The sequence below is a fragment of the Triturus cristatus genome, chromosome 3_1 (assembly GCF_964204655.1).
Source record: "Triturus cristatus chromosome 3_1, aTriCri1.1, whole genome shotgun sequence".
In the NCBI taxonomy this organism is placed as follows: domain Eukaryota; kingdom Metazoa; phylum Chordata; class Amphibia; order Caudata; family Salamandridae; genus Triturus; species Triturus cristatus.
Genome location: NC_140583.1, coordinates 954,174,257 through 954,198,402, shown reverse-complemented (window position 1 = coordinate 954,198,402; position 24,146 = coordinate 954,174,257). Strand labels below are relative to the sequence as shown.

The window sequence follows — 24,146 nt, the reverse complement described above, 5'->3', positions numbered from 1 at the left end:
GTTCTAGGGCACGCTACTCCATAGTATTTACCAGCTGTGTGCTGCGCACCCCTGGTTGCTATGGGCCTCTGGGTGTAACCGTGTGCTCCTGTCTCATGCTTTGCGTGCCTGTCTTCCTTCTTATGTCTGAGCTTGTTGGCTGTGGGGCCGTTCCTGCCTTGGGGCTGACACCCGTTCAGCTGTCCCCTTCGCTGTGTGTTGTCCTGAGGGCTCTGCCTCCGTTCCTCCTCTTCTCCTTGGATTTGCGGGTGGTTCTTTTCTTTCTTTGGTACTCGCTTGGTGCGGTCTGTCCCTTCGGGTTTTGTGGCGGGTACCCGTTGCTCCTCGGGTAGGCTTGTGGTATCCTGGCCTTCCCTTCTCCTTGTTCTTGCTTACTTCTGCTTGGAGGGGGCTGGGTCGTCCTTCCTGTCCCCATGACACATCCCCTGTTGGGGTCCTGTGTTATTCCAAGCTGGTGAGGTTCTCTCGCAGCCCTCTGGGTATGGCTAGGGTATCTATTCTACGTTAAGGAATCTGCGGCTAGTAGTCTCTGTCAGATGTACTAGTTACTTACCTTCGGTAATGATGTATCTGGTAGACTATTCTAGCCGCAGATTCCTTTTACGGACCGCCCTTCCTCCCCGTTCTGCGAGGACACTTCAGCTTGGTCTTCTGCGGGTGCTTTTCTCTTCCTCCTTGGCGGGATGCTTCGATCTGTTTATTTGTTCCACTCCTCCTTTTCTGGTAATTGGACGGTGGGTTCATGTGTACTTTTGGATCCCTGCACCCAGGTTCTTCCAGTGTGGGGCCTACTCTTACTCTTCTCCTTTCTTTCTTTTTTCATTGCTTGGGGTTTCGGACTCCTCTGCAATCCTCTGGGTTGGGGTCTCTTGGCTGTGCCTCAGCCCTTATCTTTTTACGGGGGATATGACACTCCTTGATAGTGTTGTCTTGGGGTGATTCGTCGTTACTCCACTGTTCCGGACTTGTTGCCCTTCACTGTTATAGATTGTGGTTGCCGACTTTGTTACTGCCATGACATTTTTCACATATTTTTTCTGCCTCCAGGGAGGATATCTCCTTCGCTTTGTAGGGTTGCTTCTCAGAGCAGTGCTCTTCTCTTTCCTTTCCATGAGTTTCAGTAACGCAGTGCTTAGCATGGTCCCTAATGGTGCTGTTCCTCACCATTCGCTTCTTCCCTTTCTGTTTCACTGATTTTTTTTTCGCACACTGTTCCCATACTCTGTTTTGTTTGCGATTGCTCCGCGTTGTGGCGCGGAAAAGTTCTCCAAATAAAACCAACGTCAGCACGCCGGGGTGGGACTTATGTGACCTCGCTGACATCACGTCCGCAGACTACGTCACGGCGGGGTCGCATGCTACCGCCCCCGGCGCCCAGAGATGCGGTGGCAATATATTTCCGAATCCAGTCTCACGCCTGGGGATAATTCTACGTTAAGGAATCTACGGCTAGAATCGTATCTACCAGATACATCGTTACCGAAGGTAAGTAACTTCTACTGGTTGTATGACTGTTCTTAATATTTTTGTTATCACAAACTTTTCCCGCAGTGTTATTGTAGCAGTTTTGTTCCTGCCTCCTCCCACACAAAGACTTTCCCACTAATATGAAGTAAGACCATGAATTAGGGGTTCAGTAGTGACTAAGATAAGATAGTATTTCTCTCAAAACATTTGCTCACTTGTAGTAATGTGATTTCTACATTTCATCCTTTATTTTCCCCTTTCTTCGCCACTTACCTTGAAAATGTAACTGCTAAGAGCTTTTCTAAAATGTGTACAGTGCTTTAAAATAGCATTAGATGTGAGCTGATGAAGGAAAATGTTATTGAGGAACTGATCTGCTCATCACACTGACTGCCATTCTTGAAATGGCCTCTTACCTAGCTCAGTCGTGATGGTATCAATATCCCTCAGCATGCGAACACCCATCACTGTGTTAATCTTTAGACCTGTTAACTCTGAGCCTTTCACTGGCGAGGTTGAATCCTCGATGTCTAGGCTGTTACTTTTCTTCCAAGTTGCTACTGAATTTTAAAAACTAACTAATTGCCCATGTACACATTTGTCAGCAACCTGCATTGAAATGCAGCATTTCTTTTAACCATAGCACCACAGACGCCAACAGACTGGGCCAAGAGGAAACGGGAGCCCCTGGGAAACCTGAGCTCTTTCTTGAGACTATTAGTAAAGATGATTGACTCTTTTCATGCTCTTGCATCTAAAGAACCTGCACCGGAAATGCCAACCGCTTCCCTGTTGTCAGTCGGAAATAACCTCATTGGCATCTTAACGAGCACCATTAGCCGTATTGCGTTGGCTTCAGTTATAAGGAAAATGTTTGAATTTCTGATGAAGCCGCTGGCTACATTTTATGAGAAAACATCCAAGTAAGTAATATTTTACTCCAGTTATGGTCTATATTTCACAATTGTATAATGTTTAATCTATGCCCTATTATAAAACTATAACCCATATGGGAATAGGAGTGTGTAAGCATGTATTCATACCTTTTTGTGTGCACTTTTCCAATGGGATTGCTCCTTCTAAGTGTTACTTGGCAACATTTTAGGAATGATTGTACAATCCACAAAACCTAGGCAAGCGCAAGAACCATAATATATGGGGATATGTGGACAATGTTAAAAACCTCACCACCAGGGAGGGTCAAGGATTTCTGTGTTACCTTGCTTGTAGGTTTTCATTGTACTCAGAACTTTTTTAGATCCATTTACAGTTTTCTAGCATTGGGCAGAACTCTTATTCCACTTCTGTTCTGATGTCACATGAAGAGGATGCACTACAGAGATCAACCGAGCCCTGCCTTTTCTTTTTCTGTCTTTGCAATTAATAATGTCCTTAGCTTAACTGCTCTCCGAGTGGTTCATTTTTTTTATTTCACTGGAGCCTGCGCTGTAAGCGTACAACACCTTGCATTCCTTAAATGAGTGCTTCCATACCATAGAGGTTGCTTTGTTACACATGCATTTGCCGAAAACAAGCATCTCAACTTTGATAAACCCAAAAAGCTTTTCCTCTTGAGGAAGAAAATTGCATAGCTTTTTCCTTTGAAATAGAGACTGTTTTACACTTGAAAGCTTCATTTTCTGTATTGCAGAAATGCTGGATAGTTGTGCCGCATTTTAAATGAAATACAATGTAATTTGGGCATCTTTTTAGCCTCTACTTCTATAGGTCAATAAGGCATCATTTCAGTATCTACTTGTATAGGTTGTGTGTATGTGTGTTTAAGACCCGCACGTGTGTGTGCGCATATATGTATGTGCGCGCGTATATGTGCATATATATATATATATATATATATATATATATAACGTGTGTGTATCTATCTGTCTGTCGTTTCAACTCCATAATTAGTCTTGTTCACAGGTGGAACAGCTTGTGATGAAATGGCTGCATGTAAAACTATGCCCCACGTGACTCATTATATTCCAGCATACATTCCCCACAATGCATTGAGGATGAAATTCTACATTTTAACTGCAGCAAGGATTTAAGATAAAACCTAATTGTGTCCAAACTTGTGCAGTTGTATATTTTCATAGTTTTGTTTTTTTAATGCATTTGTGCAATAGTTATTTCAAATATGCGACAGTCATGTGTAATTATACTTTAGCCTGCTCACCTCCACCTGGAGTATCAGGGTAAATCCTATTGCTGGCATAGAGGCGAGCCTCTAGGATTTACCAGCAGGAAACGCCAGCAATAGGATTTATCCTGATACACCATATGCCATGTACTTTTCATTTGTCCTTCCTCTTTCTGCACTATGAACTATTAGAGTCTCTTTGATTTGGTTTGTTTCACATGATCAAGGTTCTACAGAATCTAAACGCGTTGTGGAATAAACAGTGGTTCGGTAATCGGACGGAGTTGTGGGTTACTGAGCGCACTGATCTACGCTAGATTTCGGGTATATATATATGTATATATATGTGTGTGTATATATATATATATATATATGTGTATATATGTATGTGTGTATATATATATATCACACACACACACACACACATGAATCCCGCGATTGCTGCACAAAGGACGAGCCACTCCAGTTTGAATTCTTCAATATTGCGGGTTTATTTGGCAGACAAACGACGCGTTTCGATCTCAGCCGAGATCTTGGTCACATGACCGGAGTTCAGTTCCACATATATTTAAAGGTACAGTGTAAAGGCACGACACAGCGTTCAAGATTGACATAAAAGAAATACTTTTACAAATCAATGAGTGTTTGTTCAGTTCAAAGTGTCAAAGTTCACGACACATGTTATTTGTACCATTGTTATACTAAATTTAAAATGCCTAATACAAATTAAGGAAATTATTTTGGAGATGATTATCATGCACAAGAAGGGAATCCATGTGTAGTACATTATCCCACTTCACTGTGTGCAGTGAGAATTTAAGTGTCCATGGATTACTGGATGCCAAATGACTCCAGGAATGATGGTGCGATAAGGGGTATAGTACCCTGTGATCAATCTAATTCTGATGTAATATTGCTTTGATTAATCTAATACATAATAGAAGTGGTTTGAGGCATGTGGGCTGCTGAATTCATATCTGTGCATAGATCGCCGCCTAGTGTTGGGTCCGGATGATTGCATATTGTTGTCCTGGAAGAGTCTTCAAAGTATCACTTGATAGGTGGCTCCTCCCCTGGACTACAGTGCGCATGGGCATCCCCTCCATCCTTAGATTGTTTTTTTCCGCCATTGGGTTCGGATGTCCTAATCTTAGCTCTTTGAGTATTTAGGAAAAACTTTATTTTTATTAGGTCAAAAGGCCTTTAAACTAGTCTATTGTTTTCGTTTGGCACCAAGTACTTTTGTTGAGTTAGTTCTCAAGAAGAGCATCGAAGTTAGCCGTTTGCCCTTCGACACCAGAGGCCCGATCGAGATCGACGATGGAATCAAATAGTCCAAAGAAATCGAATAACCCCTTTAAGCGTTGCCCTCTTTGCAACGCTAAGTATGCTCGCTTCGACGTGCACCCAGTGTGCAACAAGTGCCTCTCTCCAACACACGACGAAGCCACCTGTATGGCGCGTTCCAGGTTCCGATCGAAGAAAACTCTTCGCATTCGTCGAGCAGCTTGGCTCGAGGCGCAGAAAGCAGCGCCAAACCCGGACAACATCTTTGGGACCGAAGATGAAGAGGTCGTGGACCTTGAAGTTCAGGAGGGAATATCGGATCCGGCTTCGGAGCGTGAATCCGACTATGATGCTGAAGACGACCGTCTAGTAGATGAAGAGGAAGATGTCGTCGACAAGGTAGGAGACGACGAAGAGGCCCTTGGGGCCGAGGAAGATGGCTCGGAAGATGAGCTAGGCCCAAATGTCGGTACAGGGCCCGAAGAGGCACTCGATATGGCTCAGGTCGAGAGATCGCCACACGGCCTTACCCAAGATCTTTCCTCTCGTTCTACTGCCCTGCCTAAAGGCCTGGCTTCGAACTGTCCTAAAGAGCCATCGGTATCGAAAGCGCCATCATTCGATCAAGATAAATCGAAACTGAAGGCACAGGCACCGAAACCGAAAGAGAAAATGTCTCTAATCGGCAACAAGGCCTCGGAGCCGAAGACACAAAAGACGGCACCTAAGACCAAGGTCAAGGTGGTCGACCCGATAAAATCGGCGCTGAGGATCGTCTATAAAAAGAGGGCGACCCTCAAGACCCGACCCCTCCCAGTCCTCGTGTCGAGAACCCGACGTCCGGTAGGGGGCTCCATGCCACTACAAAGAAGGTCTCAAAGGACCATGTCGAGTCGACAACTCCATCTCCCTTCTTAAAGAAGACGGTGTCGGAGTCGTTATTACGCATCCAAGACAGGGCTTCGCTGCTCAGCACAAACAGCCCCGCAGCCACGGTTCAGACCGCGTCGACGCACATCAAGTTCGTATTACCACCGGCGGTACGACCGAAGATGTTCGACGCAAAGAAGGGTCCCGAACCAAAGAAAGGTATTGACACGAAGAAAACTGTCGAAGCGCCAAAAGGGGTATCAATGGGACAAACAGCTGTTGAAGTACCTCCAAGAAGATGAGGAGCCGAGGCAGTTTATCTATGCAGGGACTGGTCAACTTTCAATACATAAAAGATAGTGCCAGAGAAATCTATGGAGCCATACAAAATTCCATTAAAGAAAAGGAGAACCACATCACCAGTTCTTGTGGAACATATTCAATATTATAGCCAGGAGCCTCAGGCATTCTCACCCACACAGTCTGATGTGGATGCAGGGGATGCTGGTGATGATGAGGGCACTTGTCCATTGACCACTGACCCTGAAGACCAAAACCAATCTTGGGTGGACAATACTGGTACAGGGGACCCACATACTGCTCCAGACACACAAGCATATGCGGTGAAGACATCTCCAACTGAGGATACTTCTGCCTTCAATGCATTAATTGAGAGAGCAGCTGAGAACCATGATGTACAGCTCCACACTGATCCAATTGAGGAGGACTTTCTGATGGATACCTTCTCTACCTCAAAGATCTGTTAAGACTCTGCCCATGCTGAAGGGTGTCCTAAAACAGGCTACTGACATTTTTAAGGAGACCACGAGGGTGAGAGTACTAAACCCTAGGATTGAGAAAAAATATAGGCCAGCTCCGGTGGACCCTACCTACATAAGAGGCCAGCTGCCTTTGGACTCGTTGGTGGTTTCCAATGCTCGGAAGAGGGCCAACTCACAGACAACGGGTGATGCTCCTCCCCCTGACAAGGAGTCTAAGGTCTTGGAAACGTCAGGAAAGAGAGTTGCTGCACAGGCAGCTAACATATGGAGAATTGCCAACACTCAGGCACTTCTGGCTAGTTATGACAGGGCGTATTATGATACCCTGGAGACACTGCTACAGCACCTCCCAGATCAGTATAAGGAAGGAGCAGAGTCACTAATTACAGAAGGGAAGCTCATAAGCAACGCTTCCATTAAGTGCGCTCTTGACGCAGCTGACACTGCAGCTAGGGCTATTAACACCAGCGTCCTGTTAAGAAGGCATGCTTGGTTGAGAATCTCAGGATTCAAACCAGAGATACAGACAACTATACTCAATCAACCTGTCAACCCTCACTCCCTCTTTGGCCCCGAAGTTGACACCACCCTAGAATAAAGTCAAAAAAGATAGAGACTGCAAAGTCTATGGGGGCTCTGCAATCACAGCAGTTTAGGAGTGGGTCCTTTCGTCGCTCTACCAACAGAGGACCATCTAGAGGCCAGAACTCCCAACAGTCGCATTACACTAAACAAGGTACACAAACCACCTATAATAAGAATAATAGAGGTGGATACCTTGGAAACAACGTCAAGGGCAGAGGCCGAGGAAACCACAGCTCCAGGTCCTCCGCCACCAACAAACAGTGACGCCTTGTCACTGCCCCCCGACCACATAACACCTGTCTGGGGGGGAGACTCCAACGGTTCCTGCCGGTCTGGAAATCTATCACTACAGACAGGTGGGTGAGAGAAATTGTCCAGTACGGTTATTGTCTGGAGCTAACATCCACTCCACCAAACATACCACCACGACACCGTCCTATGTCCGCAGAGCACTTGCACTTATTGCATCAGGAATTGCTCAGTATGCTCCACAAAGGAGCCATAGAACTCGTGCCTGTACAAGACCAAGGATCAGGGGTGTACTTGCTGTATTTTCTGATCCCCAAAAAGGACGGGTCTCTCAGACCCATACTGGATCTAAGAGGTACTGCCGTTGCTCAGTCAGGGAGACTTTCTCGCAACACTATATCTCAAAGATGCGTATTTCCATATACCCATACACCCATCACACAGAGTATCTCAGGTTCACTATTCAAGATCAACATTACCAGTTCAAAGTCCTCCCTTTCGGAGTAACAACGGCACCACGGGTGTTCAAGTGCCTGGCAACAGTGGCGGCACACTTAAGGAGACAGCACATACATGTCTATCCTTATTATCCTTATCTGGACGACTGGCTTATCCAGGCAAAGTCAGCCCAGCAGTGTGCCAACCACATATCCCACACCATTCACCTTCTTCACAGCCTGGGATTCTCACTGAATTATCCAAAGTCCCACCTTCAACCCGCCCACGTACGGCAGTACCTAGGCGCGACCATAGACACTCTGGCAACCAAGGCACAGCCAAATTCCATGAGGATCAACAGCATGGAGTTGCTAATAAAAAAGTTCAGACCTCAACGCTCACTACCGGCACGAGTGTTTATGCAGTTGATAGGCATGATGGCTTCCTGCATCTTCATAGTCCCGCACGCAAGATTACTACATATGCGCCCGCTTCAGGAGTGCTTAGCACGTCAGTGGAATCCGGCTCAAGGACAGTTGAACGACCTAGTGTTGGTCAGCGGTAGGGCATACAACTCTCTGCATTGGTGGAATCCACAAAACCTTGCCAAGGGCCGACCGTTCCAAGAGCCTGTACCACAAATAATACTGACGGCGGACGCGTCTCTCCAGGGATGGGGAGCTCATGTACTCAATTAGACAGTGCAGGGACTATGGACAACACAGCAGAGGGGGATGCACATCAACCTACTGGAACTGCTGGCAATCTTCCTAGCAATGAAGGCATTCAAAGTACACTTGTGCAGCAAAGTCGTGTTGATCCGGACCGACCACATGACTGCCATGTACTACATACAGAAGCAGGGAGGAACACACTCTCCACTGTTGTCTCATCTGGCTCAGAGCATGTGGAAGTGGGCCATTCAGAGAAACATCTTCCTCATGGCGGAACACCTCCTGGGCAAGGACAACCAAATAACGGATCTGCTCAGCAGACACAGCCACCAGATGCACAAATGGGAGATACATCCATCAGTACTCCAACCGTACTTCCAACAGTGGGGTCATCCAGAGATAGACCTATTCGCCACAAGGGAAAACGCAAAATGCCAAAGCTTTGCCGCCAGGTTCCCACATCCACAGTCGCAGGGCAATGCGATATGGATGAACTGGTCCGTCAGATTTGCGTACGCTTTTACCCCAGCGCCATTAATACCGCTAGTGGCACGCAAACTGAGGCAACACTCGATGACGCTCATCCTGGTCGCACCAACGTGGGCACGCCAGCCATGGTACACCACGTTTCTAGAACTCTCCGTGGTACCGCATCAAAGACTGCGGCTAACACCCGGGCTTTTAACGCAGAGCCATGGCGAGATTCAGCACCCAGATCCGCAACAGCTAAACCTGGCGATCTGACTCCTGAGATCTTAGTATTTGGCTACCTAAACTTGCCCCCAGAATGTATGAATATCATCAAGGAGGCAAGGAGACCCACGACCAGAGCATGCTATGCGGCTAAGTGGAAAAGATTTGTCATTTATTGTAAAAATAATGACATCAATCCGCTGGATGCATCAACTCAGAACATTATCTGTTATCTATTACACTTATACAGATGCAATCTAGCATACAATTCCATCCGTATACATTTAACCGCACTGGCAGCTTACCAAAAGAACAGGCATCACCTCTCACTGTTCAGAGTGCCTGCCATCAAAGCCTTCTTGGAGGGACTCAAACGAGTGATTCCTCCTACACCCCCACCTTCACCAGTCTGGAACCTAAATGTGGTCCTCACCAGACTCATGGGACCACCTTTTGAACCTCTACACTCCTGTGAGATTCAATTTCTAACCTGGAAAGTAGCTTTCCTAGTAGCCATTACTTCACTAAGAGTAGTTAGTGAACTCCAGGCACTAACCATTCAAGAGCCATTTATACAGGTTCATGCAAACAGGGTCATACTACGCACCAACCCTACATTCATGCCCAAGGTGATATCGCAGTTCCATATGAACCAATCCATAGAACTACCGGTGTTTTATCCTAATCCTGAGAATGTAGCAGAGAGAATGCTCCACACACTTGATGTCAAGAGAGCTCTCATGTACTATATTGACAGAACACAGACTTTCAGGAAGACAAAACAACTGTTTGTTGCTTTTTCTCCACAGCACAAAGGCAACCCCATTTCCAAAGCAGGAATAGCTAGGTGGATAGTTAAGTGTATACAGATTTGCTATGAAAAAGCTAAGCGCACACTAACGATTCCTCCAAGAGCCCACTCCACACGAAAGTTAGGGGCCTCCATGGCTTTCCTAGGGAATATTCCTTTACAGGAGATATGTAGAGCAGCCACATGGTCCACTATACATACATTTACAAAACACTACTGTGTAGATGTACACTCAAGACAGCAGGCAGCTGTAGGACAGGCTGTTCTCAAAACTCTTTTTCAGACCGCTGCAGCTGGCACGGACAGCCGCCGCTAAATGGAGGGACTGCTATATAATCTATGCACAGATATGAATTCAGCAGCCCACATGCCTCGAACCGAATATGCTACTTACCAGTATGCATCTGTTCTTGGCATGTAGGGCTGCTGACATTCATATCGCCCACCCTCCTCCCCGGCGCCTGTAGCAGCTGTAGCATTCAGTAAATACTAGTTAGCATGGTAATCATTCACTATATTACACTCCATTTATGCCACAATGGCGAAAAACAATCTAAGGATGGAGGGGATGCCCATGCGCACTGTAGTCCAGGGGAGGAGCCACCTATCTCGTGATACTTCGAAGACTCTTCCAGGACAACAATATGCAATCATCCGGACCCAACACTAGGCGGCGATCTATGCACAGATATGAATGTCAGCAGCCCTGCATGCCAAGAACAGATGCATACTGGTAAGTAGCATATTCGATATCACTCATGATATTGATCAGGTGAAGGGATTGTAACGCTCATAGTAAAAAAATGGGGGTGATGCTGTAGAGACGACAGTTCATACGAACTTGCTAAATCTCATGTGCTCTTAACCATAAAACCATGGCTATTCTTCCAGCGTTATCAATCTGTCAAAATAAAATAGTACATCATTAGAATTAGATCAGTTTATAGTATATTACCTATATATATATATGTCAATTCCATCAATATATGTCACACAGTAGTTCAATATATAACACTTATATGTTCCAAAAATGCAATGTTAGGATAATATATCACATCCAATGTAAAAGGTATCCATAACAAAGGGAAGGGAAACTGAACAACACCAATTTGAACAAAATAGGTGAACCAAGTGAATTAAAATGTATTATTCAACACTAATAATACAGACTAGGAGCTCACAAATTGGTGGCGGGAAGCGTTCAGAGGTTTATAAATGTACATATAATTCTTCGTTATTCATGCCTGTTGGGAACATACTCCCGGCTAGCAAAATCAGTCTTGACTCAAGGCAGCGTAAAGCTTGATTTCGGTTTCCCCCTCTAGGATGTTTGGGGATAGGTGCTAGACCAAAGTACTTGCCTTTGGTCCAGTCACCCTCATGTGCCTCATTGAAGTGTCTCGATGTGCTATAACTAAGGTCGCGGTTAGTGATGGCATGCCAGTGGTCCAGGATTCTTTTTTTTGACTGGAAACGTGGTTGACCCCACATACCACTTATCGCACGGGCAGATGATAGCATAGACTACAAAGTCAGTACCACAGGAGATGAGTTTACTGATCTTCCATTTCTTTTTTTGACCTACGTAGTGTAACTTCCCTTACATTTACACTATGGCTGCAGGCTTTGCATTTATGAAAGCCACCCCTCTGTTCCAGCCAAGTTTTTTTGTTGTTGGTCTGTTGGTGACTATTCACTAATCTCTCTTTGAGCGATGAGGTCTTTCTAGAAGTTATTGCTGGTGACTGCCCTAGCTTCACTTCAAGAAGGGGGGTCTTGTGTGAGGATGTTCCATCTTTTTTTCAAGATATTTCTGAGCTCTCCTGCCTGTGTGCTAAAGGTGGTAATAAATCGGACTGGTGTGTCAGTATTATCTCTTCAATTATCTCTTCAGTCAGATGTCTTAGGAGGCGAGAAGAGGGCATCATTATGGCTGATTGAGTCTGCATTCTTGGCACCTTTGTAGCATCTTGCTAGGGTATCCCCTATTCTTGAATCTGACAATCATGTTCTGTTTATTTTTCTCATATAGTGCTTCTGTACTGCAATTTCTTTTGGCTCTCAGGAACTCACTATATGGAACACTCCATCTAAAATTGGGCGGGTGGCAGCTAGCTGAATGGAGAAAGGAATTTCCTGCCGTCTTTTTCCTGTATAGGTCTGTGGTCAATTTGCCCTCTTCTATTGTCAGCCTGATGTCGTGGAAGTCAATACTCTGTTGAATATATTGCATAGTGAATTTCAAATTCATAGTATTGCAGTTCAAATGGTTCACAAATTCAAGGAGATCACACTCATTGCCTTCCCACATAAAGAATATATCCTCTATAAATCTGAGCCATAGTCCGATGTTATTGGACCATGGCTCCAAATCTTCACTCCAGAGTACCTGCTTCTCCCACCAGCCCACCACAAGACTGGCGAAGGAGGTACCCATGGAAGTACCTTGTAGTTGTTTATACCACCTCCCATTAAACATGAATACATTTTCTGTAAGGCAGATCTCAATCATTTGCAAGAGCCTACGTGTGTTCCAAGAATTCGATATTTCTGGCTTTTAATAAATATTGACATGCTTTAAGACCATCTGTGTGTTTTAAACTTGTATACAAGCTTTCTACATCTAAGCAGACCATCCAGTATTTGTTCGCCCAGTGCAGGTCTTTAATTTTTTGTAGAAAATCTTTTGTATCTCTCAAATATGAGTTAAGATCTTTAACATATGGAAACAAAAAAGGGTCAATATATTCAGATGTTTTATCTAATAGACTATTCTTGGAGGATACAATGGGACGCCCAGGGGGATTGACAGGGTCTTTGTGTGCCTTAGGTAACAAGTAAAAGGTAGGCGTGGTCGGAGTCTCATTTAACAGGTACTTTCTTTCATCCCGGTTCAGAAGTTTCTGGTCAAACCAGTCATGGAGGTAGCAATGATACCTATTCTGTAGTGTATCTAACATGATTGGTCTACCCTCTCTTAGCATACGGGATTGTTCAATTGTTTCAGGGCCTCTTGTATATATTTCTCCCTATCCATCACCACAATGTTCCCACCTTTGTCTGATGACTTTATAACTATTGTGTTGTCTTTTTGTACATTGGAAACTGCTTCCCAGTGTTCTTTACTCATATTTTTGGATCTGAGACTTGTATCAATGATATTTAGTAGATCCTGGCTGACCGTCTCATGGAACAGATCAATATTATCCTTTGGTGTCTGGGTTAAATATTTGGATGGAGCTCTAAATTTGGTCAGACCTGGAGCACCTATTTCAATACCTAATGTTTGTAGGGTGGTGTCATTGCTACTGGGGTCTAGTGGGTTTTGTGTATTAGTAGGCGTGGTGTTCTGGTCCTGTAAATCCTGCATGATCATTAAAGCCGGAATGTCAGCTATTGCTAACATTTGTGGAGCATTCAGATTAGGCTCATATGAACTGATATTACTATTGTCCACAATACCTCGCAGGGTATGCAGTTTAAACAATTACATTTTTCGTACAGACTGATAGAGATCAATTCTAGTTTGGGCATAGTCTATATGGTTATCAGGACAAAAGGACAACCCCAATTTCAAGACCTGTTCTTCAGTAACTGTTATGGGTCTGATTGAAAGATTCATTACCGTTAATTGTTGGGCAGTGACATCCATTATTTTTTCTTCTTGTCCTGGCTTAGTGTGTGTGTGTGTGTGTGTGTGTGTGTGTGTGTGTGTGTGTGTGTGTGTATATATATATATATGTATGTACAAACACTCTCCTTCATCGAACAGTGTCCAACAAACCGAGTAAAGGGAGCACGGACCACAGGATTCTTGTTGAATATCTGCTTTATTCGTTGACTCAGACAAGACGGCCATTACGCGTTTCATTCCTCCTGGGGGACTTGATCACATGACGCAGATCTACCAATGGCAATTGGTTTTTAAAGGTTACATTTTTTTCTTTTTCTAAGTGTCATTCAACGTGATTGGGCAACAATTAATCCATGCTTTCTAGTGCAAATAGTGTTAAATTACAAAGCAAATTTGTATAAATTGTTCAACAATAAAGTTATTTTGGTCATGATGACTCCGAGTATCGGGATAAATCCCCGTTTGCTCGTTCAAAAATCATTTGAAATATCAGTTGAATATGCCAATCATAGTACAACTTGGTATTCGATACCTTCATCTATTTTTTTTTTTTTTTTTCACAATGGAATGAGGTAAGATAAAGTTGTCAATGTGCAAAATATAGCCATAAATATACATACATGTATGTGTATGTATGTATATATATGTGTGTGTATATATGTGTGTAGATATATATATATATCCACAATGATCTCCCAAAGGTACGACCATCTACAGGAACGGCGCAACGCCAGGACACAACCTCCGTAGGCAAAGTTCAATAGAGTGTTTATTCACACATCAGATGTCCCTATGACGCGTTTCTGCCGCCAGACATGCGTCCTTGTTCACATAGTGCGCTGATAGTAAATGGTGCATTTATATAAAAGTGGCTGTGGTAGTGTTTTTTCTATGTTAATCAGTGACTAGAAATTTTGCAACTTGTGGTCACTAATAGTAAAAGACTGATTTACTGCAAAACAATCACATTTTAGTACAGTATGCATTGACCGGGTAAACAGACTATGTATGTACCAAGTGTCATGCAAAGCCGGTTGCTACTTATGAAGGGCTCCTTATGCAGTGAGGCACTAAGTGTGGAGACTAGAAGTAAAAAATGTTTAAAATGTTGTAAGCAGATCGCGTGTGCCAAAAAGCACAGAAAAATGGATAAACCCACATAGGTAAGCAAGAGTGAAATCCTCCTCTCAAACTAGATCTGTGACTACACCCATAGCGCTAACGCCATAATTGACCGTCCGCAATATAAAATACGGGTGGCGTGGGTAGGGATCCAGCATGTTGTCAGGCGGACATAACCGCAATAGGTCAAGTGAGAAGGAGGTGTCAGTTTAGGACGAGAAGATGCTGATCTGCGTGCGTCGAACCACAATAGAGCTTAATTGCAAATGCGCAATTTAAAAATGCATGAATGCAAGGTTAACTACCACTAGAGTGATTGACATTATAGATGAGAGTGAGGCTTAAAGTTGTGTGGATGCACAACTTGAGGCAGGTGTGCGTGAAAAATGCAGAAATATACAGTGAAATTGCGTGTGGTGAATACCTCCTCAAGGACATGGCAAAAGTGACATAAAAATGCAAATAATGTATATACGCGGAGCGCTTCAAGGAGTCTACCAAATATGTACAGAGTATGTTTCAAGTTGAATCAAAATGAATAAATCTCTTCATGCAATATTAATAGACTTAATCCTGTTGCAAAACCATGCGAGAACGATGGGTATATGCAAATGACAAACATCAATCGCGCCATGTCGCAATGCAACAAGTGGGAGTGCTGCAATACAATACAAATTGTTGACCACAAACTTAAAGTACAAATACTTTGTATTGCATTCATTTAAAGCACTAAATGAGTGAATGCCTCGAAGTGGTTAATAAAAATGCTAAACATGTAAGTGTTGTAAATTAAAGCCGCGGTATGAGGCTGATGTGTACAATGGTGATGAAGAGCACAACAATATAGTGTAACTGAATGGTATGATTGATATGTGTACATATACTGGTACTTCTCACAGAAAGTGGTGCAAATCCTAACTAGTGTTAAGGCCGGAAGGTGTTTTGGTATTGAATTGTAAGATATATTTACTTTCAAGTTGCCTCAGTAGCCTCTCGCGGGACGCAGTCAATGACTGAGTACTGGAGGTGCTCTTAAGTTGTTGGTATGCACCTCCTTGAAATGTCTGGCTACAGGGTATGTTGGCGATGGCTCTGAGGTGCTGCAGGATTCGTATGTGGACTTGTAGCTTAGTGCTACCGATGTAGCGTAACCCGCATTTACATTCAAGCATGTATACCGCAAACTCCGTTCTACACGTCAGTCTGTACCTGATGACGAGTGGTGCATGTCTGAAGGCGGAGTCGAACTGCTTGATGTTTTTGCCGAACTTGCACGCCCTGCAGCATTTAACAAAACCCTTTCTATCAGCCAACCAGTTCTGAGTGGTTGTGGTCTCGGGACTGTTCCTGACTAGCGCGTCCCGCATAGAGAAGGCCTCCTGTATGTGATGTCGGTTTGGTTAGCTACTATCAGTCCAAACGTGGGGTCTGATTTAATGATGCTCCAGTGTTTGTTTATGACTGATCTGATTGCTGTTTCTTCTGTGTTATGGGTTATGATCAGTCTAGTGTTAACTGTGCTGTTTGGCTCTGACAGTATGATGGCTACGCTGATACTTTCGGGAGCGGTGTGCACCTCCAAAAGCTCCTCTCTGGGGATTGCATTAGGCCTTTCTGTGGCTTTGCGTATGGCGACGGCCAAATATCCACGTGCCCTGAATCTTTTAGATGCCTCACCCTGGCACTCAAGGAGATCATTTTGGGCACTGCATATTCTGGCTAGCCGTAACATTTTCCCATAGGGAATGCTGGCTATAAGGTGTCTGGGGGGTGAACTTGAGGCGTGCAGCGTGGAATTGCCTGCAGTGAGCTTGCGAGAGTTTGAAGTGCAAGGTACCATTGGCTCTAAACAGATTGACGTCCAAGATTTCTATAGAGGTGGCACTGATGTTGCCGTTGAATTCCAGGTTGAGATCATTGGTATTTAGCTCATCGATGAAGGCCTTTGCACTATTAACATCACCTCGCCTGATTAATAAGACGTCATCTGTGTACCGCAACCAAGACACTATGTTGTTGTTGTTGAATGCTTTTGAGTGTTTGACCATGAGAACCTGCTCCTCCCACTAGCTAACATGTAAACATGCATAGCTAGGCGGGAAACGGGCTCTCATGGCCACACCTTTCAACTGCTGGTATACCACCTTGTCAAACAAAGTTGTGTCTGAGGCACCAATCAATTAAAAACAGTATGAGGACATTGTGTTTGTGACAGTTGATGGGTCTTTTACCAAGAAAATATTTACATGCGGCCAAACCATCAAGGTGACAGATGCTAGTGTACAATGATGGGATGTCAAGGGATATCAACAGGTAGTCCTCGTGCCATGGTATGTCTTTTACCTTTAGTTAAAAATCGCTGGTGTCTCTGAGGTAAGTTGTCTGACTGGAGACCAGATCTTGGAGAAAGAAGTAGACTTATTTGGAAATGTTCTCACACATACTTTTCTTTGCTGAGATGATGGGTCGACCAGGGATGGGGGTCACATTTTTGTGCACCTTAGGCAGAAAGTATAGGATGGGGAGAACAGGCGACTCATTGTTGAGAAATGCACATTCCTCTTTGCTCAACTGGCCCTGAGATCTGAAGGTGTTAAGGTGTTTCCTGAGTTCCTATTTACTGTTGGCCACTTCATTATGGCTTGAGAGTTTGTAGCACTCGGTGTCATTTAAATGCCTGTTGGCTTCTTCTAGATAAAAGTTCTGTGGCCACAGCACAATATTGCCACCTTTGTCCGCTTTATTAATGATGACTTCGTTGTTTTTCATTTCTTCACATAATCATTGTATTTAAGATTCTGTTGTCGCTTTCTGGTTGATTGTCTTGCTGTGTTGAGATAAAGGGCTTTTAGCTCATCTGTGATCACATCACTGTAGATATCTATTGGATCCTTTGGCATGACGGGCGTAAAGGTGGAGTGTGGCTTGAAAGGGCTCTGTATTCTGCGAGAACTCTCAATACCCTCATCTTGCAGTAGTTGTTGTGTTTGCTTTGGCGTGCATGGAACAGCTAATTCACCTACAATGCACAATGTGGGGATGTCTGCCACGGTCAGGACTGGCTTATCAGGTCTCATGGACGTCTAGGTACTTGGGAGAGTGGCATTGACTTGCTTTAATTTGAAAAACTTTTAGTTTCAACTTCCTAATGAATTTGTAAACATCGATCCGAGTGTGTGTGTGTGTGTATATGTGTATGTATGTGTGTATGTATGTATATACAAAACAGACTACACTGTTGAAAGTGACCCAAGGGGTCAGCGGGGATTATTGAAGAAGCCCTTTATTCACTGAAGGTTGTGCAGCATTATGCATTTCGGCTTTTCAGCCTTCCTCAGACGCCGCTCTCAACTGAATGGTGCCATTTGCCTCCTTGAAATTCCTGCGGTGCTCCCTTTACTGGGAGATCAGCTGACCCTGCTTGATTGGGAACATCTGCAGTCATGTCAGAGACTAGTTCCCAGCGTGCAACATCCTGGTAAGTACTGAAAGCAGGGATGATGACACTGCAATAAGCACTGTGAAATACTGTGTCAAGGGGGTGTGGACCATGTGGTGGCAGGCATCGTCCTTCTATTGCAGTGTCAGAGGTCCCTAAGGTCCCCAACTCACCAGCCACGATTGCAGAACAAACCGGGCCATGGAGAACGCTGTAATCGGCCCTCTCCTCCGTGTAGTCTGTCTGCAACCTGGCAGCGGCCCCAAGCATGGCCGGTTCCTGTTGCGGTCCTGGGTAATTCAATACCTTGAGGGCAGAAAGTTTGTTGCCAGTGACTCCCAGGACTCTTGAAAGGGCGGGGTCTTGTATGTCGTTTCTGGCCTTCCGCAGAAAATATGCGAAAGAGACCACTGTGTTCAAAGTTATATACGCACATACGTGTGTGTGTTATGTTTGTGTGTTTGTAAAACCGCTATTCCAAACCTTCTTGTCCGGCGAGAGGACACGAACCCTCAAATGGTGGCAGAGATTTTTTATTTTTCCAAAGACCTCATACATGACGCGTTTCGAGCAGCAAGTGCCCTTGATCGCACGTTAAACACAAACGCTGAGGCTGTTTTTTTCTTTTTTAAAGATGCAGTGCTACACCCGATCACGTGATGGAAATAAAAAACATACTTTTTTCTCCAATCTGAAAGTTCTTAAAAAGTGAAACAGGGTACATCAATAGTACATAATTGTTTAGCGCTGATAAAACATGCGGATAATAAAACATGAGCCATAATGACATAATTATTTAGATAAAATTATTTGTTTTAAAATTGAGTTTGAATTAACTGAGTGCAAATCAACATACTTTTTGACTATCAAACTTGTAATGCTATCACTTTAAGTGGTGTTACCATAAATGGTTTGGACTTGATACCTTAAAGGTAACTGACCCAGTTTGTCTTCATTCTGTGTATAAATACACTATGACCGATTTAAAACACAGCAAAGCTAATCCCATTTGTCATATATCCTTCGTCTTTGGCTGATTGCAGATATCCATGCTAACAATGATAACAATAAAGTGGTCTTGTTTTTTACTGTGATGTTATTCCAACCTTCTTATTACTGGAACCTGATATTGGATCAGTATTAATACTGATTTATCCCTCCGGCTACCTCTAGTTTTGACACCGTCTAAATCTATGACACGAGGTAGTATCAGTATAAGTTTAAAATATGTGCAAATAACGCCTCGTGAATAAAGTGCTAGTAATAAAGTGCTTGAATCAACTAAAGTGCTTGAATGCTTAAATGCATGAATGTAACTTACATACAAATTTACTTTAAAAAAGTTATTCAAATAATATAACAACCTTTCAATCAAAGGATTTGATTTCATATTGCCTAATTATTTAAAATTAATTCCAAGATATCGTTAATTTCTGAGGTGGTCCTATTAAATTGTTTTTTGTCAATACTAAAGTGCATTCTGAATTTTCAACATACAAGGAATCACAATGACTAATCACATTTCTCAACTCCAGCATGGTGCTTTATAAAAAAATGCATTCAAAACGCACATTTCATAAAAACCATGCTTTAAAATCTAGAATCGCATAAGAAATAGTGCATGTCCTCAGTGGCGTTAAGGCCGTTGGGGTATTTGCTGTCCAGCTCTAAAATAGTTCTGGACTCCAGTTGTCTTAATAAACGTTCTCTGTCTCCTCCCCTACGCTGTTTTGGAATGGCTCCAATCACAAAATACTTTAAATCCTGTAAGTTGTTGTTGTGTTGGGCTTTGAAATGTCTAGCTACTGGATAAGATGTATCATTATTCACGATTGCTCGCAGATGCTGCAAAATTCTGACGTGCACCTGTAATTTAGTGCTGCCCACATATCGAAGGCCACAGGTGCACGTCAGAACATACACAGCATGGTCTGTTCTACAATTGTAGTTGCCTCTGATTGCCTGTTTCTCCTTGCTGAATGGAATAAAAAAAATGGGTGGTATTTATTCCAAATTTACAGGCCCGACATGTGCTGCATTTGAAAAAACCCAACTTAGGTTGCAACCAAGATTCAGTTTTTCCTAGTTCTGGACTGCTTTTGACTATCTGTGATCGCATTGTGATCCCTTTTCTGAAAGTAATAGTTGGGACAGTTCTGATTCTAGATGCTAGGACTCCATCTGTTAAAATGATTGGCCAATTTTTATTTATGATTGATCTCAATTTTCTTTCTTGCTGATTAAATGTGAGAATCAATCTTGGTCCTTCATTGTCAGTAGTGTGCTCCTTTATTTTCCTCTCTGAATCCTGCTCTAGGAGTGAATTGCGTGACCTTGTATTCGCTTTATTGACTGATGATGATAAAATTGCCTCTCTATACCCTCTTTTTCTGAATCTATTCAGAGCTTCCTCCGTGCAGGCCTCAAAGTCTTCCTGTGTGCTGCAAATTCTTTTTAAACGTAAAACCTCACCATATGGGATATTATCGATGACATGTTTGGGATGTACGCTTTGGGCATGGAGTGTGGAGTTACCTGCCGTAGTCTTTCGGTGGCGAGTGGTAGCTAATTTTCCTTCTTTCAAATAAATTTTCACATCAAGAATCTACCTCCTTGGCACTAATTACAGATGTAAATTTAAGATTTTCATCATTGTTGTTGATAGTTTCAACAAATTCCACAGCGCTGGTCATGTCTCCTTGCCAAACAACAAAAACAGTGTCTATAAATCTTAACCAATGACCAATATATATATATATATCTGCACACGCACATATATACACACACATAGACGCACATGTGTATATATATACGCACATATATATATATATATATATATATAGGACACATATATATATATATATAGGACACATATATATATATATATATAGGACACATATATATATATAGGACACATATATATATATATAGGACACATATATATATATATATAGGACACACATATATATATATATAGGACGCATATATATATATATATAGGACGCATATATATATATATATAGGACGCATATATATATATATATAGGACGCATATATATATATATATAGGACGCATATATATATATATATATATATATATATATAGGACGCATATATATATAGGACGCATATATATATAGGACGCATATATATATAGGACGCATATATATAGGACGCATATATATATATATATAGGACGCATATATATATATATATAGGACGCATATATATATATATAGGACGCATATATATATATATAGGACGCATATATATATATATAGGACGCATATATATATATATAGGACGCATATATATATATATAGGACGCATATATATATATAGGACGCATATATATATATATAGGACGCATATATATATATATAGGACGCATATATATATATATAGGACGCATATATATATATATAGGACGCATATATATATAGGACGCATATATATATAGGACGCATATATATATATATATATATATATATATATATATATGACGCTATATATATATATATATATATATATATATATATATATATATATATGACGCATATATATATATATATATATATAGGACGCATATATATATATATATATATATATATATATATATATATATATATATATAGGACGCATATATATATATATATATATATATATATATATATATATATATATATATATATATGACGCATATATATATATATATATATATATATATATATATATATATATATATATATATATATATATATATATATATATATATATATATATATATATAGGACGCATATATATATATATATATATATATTACCTACTGGCGGTCGCCAGTAGGTAGTTATAGTTAGGACCACGTTTCCATAGGAAAACCTCAACATTCTATTTTGAATAACTTTGGCGCCGGTCGATGAATCCTCGCGAATTTCTCAAAATAGGTGGGGCGCTACGCTCCGCTCCTACCCTGAAAGTCTCGGGGGGATTCGTCAAGCGGGGGCTGAGATAAAAGGGGGGTCCCAAAACGCGTTTTTCCCATGCATTTTTCCATAGGACCTTTAGAACGAGCTACAGCCCGAACGGCTGAACAGAATTACTCAAAATTTGGCAGAGAGGTAGTCCCTAGGTCAAGGAAGTGCCTTTTTGTAGGTTTGGTGTAAATCTGTTCAGTAGATTCTGAGAAAATAGCCTTTAAATCAATATATATATCTGAGCCCGCTTACGGTACGCTTACCGTACGCTTACGGTAAGCGTACGGTGGCGTGCGCGAGCGCGATTCTGATTGGCTCTTAGATCTTAGTAAACATTCGAATCGGCCGAAACCAGGAAGCGGCGGCCGCCATTTTGTGTATTTCACTCTGAAAAAAAAGAGTGAAAACAAGGAAAGGGGGCAATGAGGAGAGTTACAGACCCCCTAACAATTGTAAGGGGGTCAAAGAAGGACAGAAAAGTACAAAAAAAACATTTATTGATTTTAAAAAAAATCACGGGGTACGCGTACGGTGAGCTTACGGTAAGCGTACGGTAAAAAAAAAAATAATAAATAAATGAAAATCAGATTTAAGAGTTTAGAAATTAGGGAGCTCTAAAAAGAGCTGTTGTGTTTATGAAGTCATTTTTTTAGTGGTACCTACAAGTAAGTACCGATGCAGAGTCTAAGGTTCAAGAGGAAGACTCTGTTCCCTTCATCATTGAAGTGCACACCATCTCCTCTATAAATGTCTTGCATGTCGTAACGCAAGTTGTTGTGGTAAATGGCACCCATACCATAGTCACGGAGGAAAGCAGAAACAGATTTGTTGACGTGCTTTCTTGCTTTGTCAATCTGTGGACAGAAATGATTGGACCAGTTCCATTTTTGCCTTTGGCATATGTTGGAAAACACAAAGGCAGTTTTAGGGAAAAGTGTAAACAGTTGTGCAAAGGTGTCCTTCATAAGCATTTCCAGACCTACCCCAGTCAAAGTGCCTAGGTCATTGCCACCACAGTGCACTATTATGAGGTCAGGGTGTTGGATTTGAATGAAGGATTTCACCAATGGCATCAATTGGTGCCACTTTAACCCTCTCTGACCAATCCATTTAATGTCTACATTTGGCAAAGCAAGGTCTCTCACCATATCTGTTTTCTCTGCAAACTTTTCACTCCAGAAGACATAGCTGTGCCCTACAATCCACACTGTGAACATCTTCAAAGGAGAACTGGATGCACTCAGGAGGTGTCTTTCAGTAGAATGGCAATATGAAAAGAAAGACAGTTTGGAAATGGAGGCATACATATTTTTTACAAAACAAAAAGAACTGATTGGCTGTTTCATACCATTCTAGAAAAAAAACTAGGCTGTATGTGAAAATTAATAGAAGCATGTTTTGTATTGGTACAAAAAAATGTGTAACCAAAGAACAGTACTATGGATTTGCTGTTAGGTTTGAAAAGTCAAGCACTCTTGCTCTGTGGAATTGAAACATTGTGTGTCGAACTTCTGACCTAACTGCACACAGCAGTGTTCCATGAGCTGTTGCTATGGTAGCAGGCAGAAGTCAAGTTGGGGGAAGGGTACTAGGCAGAAGTCAAGTTGGGGGAAGGGTACTTTTGGAAAAGGGTTGGTTTTCAACCAATAGAAATGTGTCATTACATTTGAAAAAAAGGGGGAAGCACTGAGATTTGAAACTTACATGTATATGTGTGGAAAAATAGAGGGAAAGTTTGCCATTATCTGGTTCTGCTGAGAGGAGAGAGGTGAACACAACAGAGATCCTGGCTCTGATAATCTGCTGTTTGAGTGTCACATTTCTTTCACAACTAACTAATTTTAAAGGTGAGTTTACAGTTTGAGAGGGGATGTATGTGGTAACTTAAGAAATGAATAATAGAAATGGGAATTGTTTTTGTTGTAGTTACACATGGTGGTTTCATAATGTGTCAGTCTGTAAAAGTGATTTTCACTTG

The 24,146-nt window shown here is 42.2% G+C and overlaps 1 protein-coding gene across 5 annotated transcripts in view; it reads left to right on the top strand.

The window, feature by feature from the left end:
* Positions 1 to 24,146, top strand: part of RIF1 (replication timing regulatory factor 1) — a 442,844-nt gene that overhangs the window by 181,852 nt on the left and 236,846 nt on the right. For all 5 annotated transcript variants that reach the window (XM_085645596.1, XM_085645592.1, XM_085645595.1 and 2 more), the window contains one exon: positions 2,111 to 2,390. In XM_085645596.1, coding sequence (XP_085501722.1) covers positions 2,111 to 2,390 — 280 coding nt within the window. The remainder of the gene's footprint in view (positions 1 to 2,110; positions 2,391 to 24,146) is intronic.